Source organism: Hordeum vulgare, chromosome 7H (assembly GCF_904849725.1).
Source record: "Hordeum vulgare subsp. vulgare chromosome 7H, MorexV3_pseudomolecules_assembly, whole genome shotgun sequence".
NCBI classification, from domain to species: Eukaryota; Viridiplantae; Streptophyta; class Magnoliopsida; order Poales; family Poaceae; genus Hordeum; species Hordeum vulgare.
The window spans coordinates 2559644-2567699 of NC_058524.1; the positions used below are offsets into that span (position 1 = coordinate 2559644).

Sequence of the window (8056 nt, forward strand, 5' to 3'; positions counted from 1 at the left end):
CTGGCGCTTCTTGCTCTTTCTTCCTTCCACCTTCTTTTTGTAATTGACTCTTCCTCGATCACTCCCCGACAAAGGCTTGCTCGTCTTTATCATAGTCCAAACTCTTTCTCATGCGACTGTGGCACGTTCTTTCAGTCGATTCTTTGAAATTTAAGACAATTATCCTCACTCAAACTTCAAAAGGTCCTTTTATCTTTTTTTGATGTAAATTCATTCCTAACGCTATTCTAGTCTCCTTCTTTCCACTCGACCTTGCTTTTTTTTCTTCTTCCTATTGGTCCCAACGTCAAAGAAATAGGTTCAGTGGTTCGACCTCCCAAAGATAAAGAAAGACATCGGTATTAAGACCACTATCATATGTAATCCTATCATATGAATCAAAGGGTCAATATGTATGAAAAAATCTGAAGAAATACTTTTTTGCGGGGATTTCCTAAGGATTTAGATCCTCTAAAAAAACCTGTACGATTCCTTTGAATCAGAAGGGACCCTAAATTTGGTTGATATTTAATTAACCCGATAAAAAAGAAATAATAAATGCCATACCTTCTTTAAAAAAATTGTAAGTTGGAGTTTTGACGGCTCGTCGCGCGACCGTTGCAGTCAGTCCTAAAAGGGTGCGAAGTGAAACTAGTCAAGGAATACGGTACAAAAACTTGTCCTCGAGGGCCCTCACGCTACCAAATCATCTTGCCGCTCAAGATCAATGTCTTCGTACATATTTTATTAGAGAGTACATACGAAGCAAAATGAATGAATATATATTTTAAAATATGTCTATATATATCTGTATGTAATTTGTAATGGAATCGATTTACAACGTACTTCCTTCGTTTTTAAATATAAATCTTTTTAGAGATTTCACTAGAGGGCCACATAAGAAACAAAATGAGTGAGTCTATACTCTAAGTATATCTATATACATCCGTTTATAGTCCCCCTAATTAAATCTTTTAAAAGACTTATATTTAAAAACGGAGGAAGTATATTTAGAAAGAGAGGGAGTAGTACTCGTATTAATTAGTAAGCGTAATGGCGCGCAAAGCAGTCCGCGTATCGGCGGAATGAAGATCTTCATGTCAACGCTTCTCCATCAAACTCCTCCTCCTGTCCATGTCTTGCTTGCTTACTTACAGCAGTAGTAGTAGTAGGTGCAAATCCTACGGCTACAGGTCGCTCATCACGCCTTTTGACGGTGCATGGTGGTCAGCCCTCCATGGATTTTCCCTGGTAAGCTGGAGGAAAGTCTCTGGCTTTACACTAATCATCATCATAAACCGCGTGATCCCATGATGATGACGACGATGATTCAACGGCTGCAGTAATTACTTATGTCGACCGCACCACCCTACGCTGGAGCACCTGTCCAACCTAAACTAGCTAAGGTTGTTTCAGACAGACAGCTTTTTTACCCCCACAAATTCAGCAAAGGGTCATTTGCACCTGGAGGTGTACAGACATAAAGGTGGTTTCAAAGGGTCATTTGCAGTTACATCTGGCACGGAGAATCAGAGTGAAAGTTGAAAGCCATCACCATCACTGTGCCTCTCTTGCTTGCTGCAAAGGTGGAATTCTTAGCATACCAATGAAATCACAGCCGTTCGTCCCTCCCTCCATCCAGGATGAACGGCCACGATTCAACAGGTCAATCAACAACTTCCCACCTTAAGAATGGTTAGCAGGCCATAATAAAAGGTAAAAAAATGGTCTTGCGAATCACAGCTGACACGGCAGCAAACAAGTATCCAAGTCTTGTTTCACAGGAACAGGACAGGGCTAGCTAAAAATCATCATCCTCAAGGTGGCGGCACGGCGCCCCCAATTGCGGGGTCACGGGCAGCAGTAAGTAAGTACCACGCAAACAATTCGACGCGCACACAACTCTGTTAACAAGTTTCGACAAATTCGCCGATGCGCAAATAATGGCAGGACCTCTCCACCCAATCGACGGATCACCCCGCAAACTCAACCTACATTCTCAATTTCCTAATAACTCACAAATAGCAGCAGATCACTTCACTTCAGTGTCCGACGACCGACAACATGACCAGCGACACCAAGACAGCCAGCAGGTAGCGGCTCTGTCTTACCGCGGGGAAAGCCGAGCTCGACGATGACCCATGAGGCTTCTGAGCCCTACAGGACAACAACAACATAAGACCAAGCATCAGTTAGTAACTGACTGTGACCATACTGTAACAAGGACCATAAGCCGCAGCACACAGGCAAGTCCGCTTACTTTTGTTTTTCCTTGAGGAGGCCACAGAAGAGGGCGTTGTCTGGTAGCACCGATTCAGTCACGTTATAGCCTCCGTCAGGATCCACCACCCTGATGTACGTCTCCTGGCCGAGGTACCAGGTGTCCAGATTCTCCGTGCGCACGTTCCAGAACCCCGGGCTGTCGAGCGACAACAGGACGGCGGTCCATGCTCCAGGAAACACCTGCGGTGTGAGTGAGGCAACGTTAACACTATCCAACACTTTCAGCAGCAGGTGTAATACGTCAACGTTGAGTACAACTTGGCGTTTGCATCCACTGTCTCATAAGTAAATAGAAAGTTATATACAGCTATGAACATCAGCAGCAGTGAAAGCATCCTCAAACATGAAGAAACGTTCTATCCAAACCATACGCTACTGTAGAAATACCTGAGTGGTGCAACGGGAAACGCCGTCCCACTTGTTGTACGTCCCACGGCTGCTGTCGGTCCACTCACCATAGTCCATTCTGTTGGCAACGCGCAAACGGTTCAAGACACACGACTCATAAGAAACCGGCTACTGAAAGAGATGAATACTTTGAAGCTGCGCTCACCCTACGACCCAGAATGCATATCCATCGATATGGTAGGTCTGAACCTTCGTGTCGTTGTTCTGAAACACAATCTCCATGAAGTTCTTGTACGTCGAGTTGATGACAGAAGAGCCGATCACCGGCGGTCCATCAGATGGCATCATTGGGAAGTCGAGTGTGTAGACTTCTTTCTTTTCGTAGAGATCTGCAAGCCTCAATGGAGTAGCAGGCGGTGAATAGGAGATACCGTTCAGTGTCGTCCGCTTTTTGCCATTGATGGTAACAGGGGGCATATTCCTCAACTTGTACACTTGGGTCACGTTGATTTGCCCATAGTGAAATGATCCTTGAGGATTCGGACGAGCAGCACCAGTGGTCACGTTCATCCTGACAAACAGAAGGTCTTTTAGTAGGCTTAAGTATCCATGACCAATGTGCGCACATGAGAAAATGTAGCTACTGTCTACACATATTATTATTACCAAGTGTCCTTACACTTTACTAATGGCCACAAAGCTTCCTAAAAGTCATTGTGTTGGTATGACAAAAAAATTCAGTTTCCAATTTCTGTAAGAAATATTCCTGGAATGAATGCTCAAGTACAAGGGCAAATATTTGAGCAGACAATTTCCCATATGAGTACACAGTCATAATGTAAGAAAGGAGGCACCTATCACATTTATATCCAAAACATCTTTTTCTCTCAGAATTCATAAAGCCAAGCATACTTAGTCAACATCTCTTAAAGATCAACATCAAACGAAAAGGTTCATAAAATGTTTTTTTGCGATAGCCAAAAGCCCAAAAGATCATGGGAAGTTAAGGGGAGAGCAGAGCTAGATTATTTATTTCATACAAGAGTACTGCTTAAGTTTAGTTAGGTATAGCAAAACACTATTTTTTCATAAAGTAAACATCATAGCACATGATGGGAACTGAGGAATACGGGTCAGCACATGATGGCTCAGCAATTTCTAACATCAGGCTTCTAAAATTTATTATAGATTAGCGTGAAGAGAAAATTTTGTCGGTGGTCATTTGGATGGTCAGGGGTCTTAGGCAAAAACATTAGTCGTAGATTGCTCTCTTTTATGCTTGGTTTGAAATGCCTTAATGTGAGTGTATTGGCTCTTTTATAAGTAGTCGCACATTTTTCTCATTCATAATTCGAAAGCCAGGAATATTTAGTCAACATCTTGTGAAGATCAGATCGGAATGAAGATGCATAAAATAACTCTGCGGGGTGACCAAAAATACCATGGAAAGTGAAGGGGCCAAAAAAATAAAATTGATACATTAGTTATTTCATACAAGAGTACTGCCTAAGTGTAGTTAGGTGTAGCAAAACAATGTTGTCCTAATAATCTATAAAGTAAACATCATAGCACATGATGGATTGATGGGTACTGAAGAGAACTATTGTTATTATTACAAAACAGTCAGACCATGATGGGTCAACCATTTCAAACATCATACTTATATAAAATAATATCAGAATTGCGTGAAGAGAAAATTAAGCCAGTGGTCATTTGGACAGTCAGAGCTTACGAAAAAAAGAAGAGTTGTTTTATACAAACCTGATTGACCGTGCCTGGTTCATGGAGAAACTTTTGTCGTACTCATCATTCGGTGGGTCAGGAAGCGGACCAGATGCGTTGCCCTTTGAATTCGAGTAGTGAAGAATTGCAACACCGGTAACCCTGGTCCAGAGCGACTCGTTCACGAACCGAGGGCTGGCCACGATGTAATAGTCACTGCTTGCATTCTGGTCCATGGTGACCAGAAAGGAGTATGACTGCCCCACATGGATGTCGAGGTTGGTGAAATTCTGCTTCATCGTGTACGAGCCCTCTGTCTCCACCATGGCCATGTTGTGGCCCTGGATCCTCAGGTTCAAGCTCGTCGAGACTCCCACATTGTGGACTCGGAAGCGGTACGTTTTTCCTGTAGTGGAGCTGAGGCTGTCAGTTGCCACGATTAAAGTGATGTGCTATAGTAGCAATCATCGTTCAAAGAAATATATAGTTGGCCTTATCATGAAAGTAGGTAGTGATTAAATCATCAACCTCATCCCCCCATTGTATTAGAGAGAAAAAAATGCTGTACAATTGAGCAGTAACATATAAGCATATTTTCAGCAACAACATTTGTAACCAACCATGATTATTTCCTCGTTACCATGCCCAGCAGAGGCATTATGATTTCAGAAATGGTGATGCACTCTACAATGAGAAGTAATCACCTGGCTCAACATCGATGGTCTCATACTCGATCCCAGCCGGGACGAGGGAGTCATTGTACCGATACGGCCCCTTGCCATTCATCAAGACGCCGTCAGGCATCCCAAGCTCCTTCCCATCATCGAGCATCTTCCTCAGGTCCTGGCACACAAGAGAAAACCACAATCAAACACCCTGACCGCAAACCCAGTGGGTGATAGCACATTTCTTCCACGGCGGCTGGCGACCGGGCTAGAGCGTACCGTGTGGTTCTTCTTGTACCAGTCGCCGATGAAGAGCCTGATGTCGCCGTCGGGGGTGTCAAAGGGGACTGAGATGACGGCGCGGTTGTTGACGGTGATGCCCCCGAAGCCGCCGGCTGCCCGCTGCATTGAGAGCGGCGGGAAGTAGAAGAAGCTGCCGATCTGGTCCTTGACCTGGAAGTTGAAGGTCCAGTTCCATCCGGGCGGGATGGGACAGTTGGTGCCGAGGACCCCGTCCTGCCAGCAGTTCTTCCGCTGCTGGATGCCGTCCCTGCGCGAGTGAGCCAAACAAAAAATGAAGATGTCAGACCAACACTTGCTTGTCATCACACTGAACAAAATCATCAGACTGAAGGAAACGAGTCTGCAATGGCCACTGAAGATTCGTTTAAGACTGAGTGGCGAGTGAGTGAGTGTGCAGACCAGGTGATTAGGAGCGGCTCGTCGAGGCTGTTGAGGACGTTGACGGCGACGTTGTAGTTTGTGGTGACGTTGACGACGGGGCCCGGGAACTCCTTGTTGACTGCGATCACCTGAAGAGAAAACAAAACAAAAATTCAGAAACAGGCGGCTCAGGTTCAGGCTTTCAGGCACATTGGGAAATTCGTACAGTGCAATGTGCATCCATCCTGGCGGTTAACTGGAAACCCGGCGGCGCGTGTTGAGATCTCTGTCGGGAGCGCGCACGGGAACAGTGTGCCGGGGAGCGTGGGTGAGATCTGAAGGCTGAAGGATCGAAATAAATCGAAACTTTTTGGTTGAGCGGCTAGGTCGTCCGGGAGGGAAAAAAATTCAAAAATTTGGGGCGCAATCTCGGGTCAGGTCCGGAAATCCTGGAAGGAACCCAGGTGCTTCCTCCTCCCCCCGAAGGAAGGAAGGCGTGGAAGAAGAGGGTGAAAAAATGAATCTTGAGGGCAGGGCGAGCGGACAGCCGGAGGTTGTCGGGGAAACCCGAATCTTGCGGCGGAGGGGAGGCGGTTGGCTGCGGGCGACCGGTGGGATTGGAAATGGAGGAAGGCAAGAGGGGAGGGAGGGATGGACGGACCTTCTGCGGGACTCCGAGCGGGGATCTGGTGATGTAGGAGACGTCCCAGTCGAAGAAGGCGTAGGGGTCGGTCGCCCGCGCCGGCGCCGGCGCCAGGAGCAGGAGCGGCAGGAGCAGCAGCGCCGCCGGCGGGCACGCCATTTCCGCTTCTCGCTCTCTCCGGTCCGGCGGAGTGGAGTGGAGTCCACGCACACACAGAGAGAGAGAGAGAGGGGCTGGTGGGAGCTTTTCTTGGTGATTGTTGGGATTCCGTTTCTCTGGCTATTTGTGTCGGATGGCGTGTGGAGAGTGGAGAGAGAAGAATGGGGGTTTGGGAGGGTTTTGATGAGGCAAAGCCATCGTCGTGGACGCAACGGGCAACCGTCCACAGCTGTGTGTGAGCTCACTAGACGCTGACCGTTGCGACGTGGGATGGATGGATTGGATTGGATTGGATGGGCCGAGACGCGTCTCGATGCGTCGTCTGCGTGAGGGGCCCCACGCGACCGGTCTTCAATGCTATCCTGTCTATCCCCACCCCATGTTAACATCTCTACCCTGTATGAAACCATACCCAAAATTCCCCAAGTACAGCCAAGACGACCCCGGTTGATTAATTAGAGCATCTCCACCTGCGTCCCTAACAGGTCCTTCCTGAACTATTCTTTTTCACGGGTAAGAAGAAAACGGTCAAGTCGCGTCCTCAGGAACCGGTTTTTCGTCGGTTAAGACCGAAATTTGAACCCGGCAATCCCAACCCGAACTTAGCGCGCTGGGTGGCGTCCGGGACGCTGGCGAAAGGAAAAAAAGACGCGTCGGGCCCCTTGTTAGGCGAAAAAAAAACTTTTCCTTCTCCGGAACCACCCCTCGCGCATCACACCTTTCGCCACCGTGTCGATTCCAGCGTCACCCACCTGCCTACCACAGCTACAGAGGTCATCTCCCAGTCGACGGACGTAGGGTTCGCAGCGACTTCGCCCCCCTCCCCCGCCCCCCGCTTCTTGGCGAGTTTTCCCGGCGCTCCGGGCACGTACGCGGCCACACGTCCGCCAGGTGTTCGATGATTTGCCTGACCGATGGACTCCGACGACCAGGAGGCGTTCGCGACGCTACTGGAGGAGGAAGCCAATACCGACGCTCGGGATGAAGAGCACCTCATGGTCCTCCCCTCTCCGGCCGGCCTGTTCGCGAGCAATGCAAAGCCACGGCGAGGTGGCTCGACGTCGGGCCGGCTGAAGGAAAAGCAGAGGCGTCGACTCGAAGGCTATTGCTTGCTCTACGCCGACTTCTTCACCGACGCTCCTCTACACGGCGATACGGTATTCCGACGCCGTTATCGTATGAGCCGGAAGCTCTTCCTCGGGATTGTGAATTCACTCAAGGAGTCCGACAGCCACTTCAAGTGCAAAAAGGATTGCACCGGCACACTTGGATTCACCTCGCTTCAGAAGTGCATGACAGCTATGAGGATGCTTGCGTACTGAGCTCCTGATGATATTATGGAAGACTATGGACGCATGGCCGAGTCCACCACCATTGAGTGTTTCTACAAGTTCTGCAGGGCAATGGTGGCAGTTTTGCGATCACCCAATGCTGAAGACACTGCTCGGATCCTAGCACAGAATGCAGAAAAAGGATTTCCTGGGATACTTGGAAGTATCGAGTGCATTCATTGGAAATGGAAAAAACTGCCCATTTGCTTGGCAAGGGATGTACAAAGGCGCCAAAGGAGGTTGAAGTGTGGTACTTTAGGCAG

At 48.1% G+C, this 8056-nt stretch overlaps 1 protein-coding gene across 1 annotated transcript; it reads right to left on the minus strand.

The window, feature by feature from the left end:
• Window positions 1–1689: 1689 nt before the first annotated feature.
• On the minus strand, window positions 1690–6554 carry LOC123409836 (monocopper oxidase-like protein SKU5). Its single transcript, XM_045102707.1, has 9 exons — window positions 6322–6554; window positions 5700–5809; window positions 5277–5547; window positions 5037–5175; window positions 4372–4738; window positions 2816–3181; window positions 2650–2728; window positions 2240–2442; window positions 1690–2136 (listed from the first exon to the last, which is right to left on the minus strand). The coding sequence occupies exons 1-9, from the start codon at window positions 6460–6462 to the stop codon at window positions 2022–2024; spliced, it is 1791 nt and encodes a 596-aa protein (XP_044958642.1). The 5' UTR covers window positions 6463–6554; the 3' UTR covers window positions 1690–2021.
• Window positions 6555–8056: the final 1502 nt, after the last annotated feature.

Excerpts from the sequence above, each read along its gene's own strand:
- LOC123409836 (XM_045102707.1), bottom strand. The coding sequence starts at position 6,462 with ATGGCGTGCCCGCCGGCGGCGCTGCTGCTCCTGCCGCTCCTGCTCCTG. Across the intron at positions 2,729-2,815 it reads TATGCATTCTGGGTCGTAGG|AATGGACTATGGTGAGTGGA; the intron begins GTGAGCGCAGCT and ends CGTTGCCAACAG. Across the intron at positions 2,443-2,649 it reads TTTCCCGTTGCACCACTCAG|GTGTTTCCTGGAGCATGGAC; the intron begins GTATTTCTACAG and ends CTCACACCGCAG.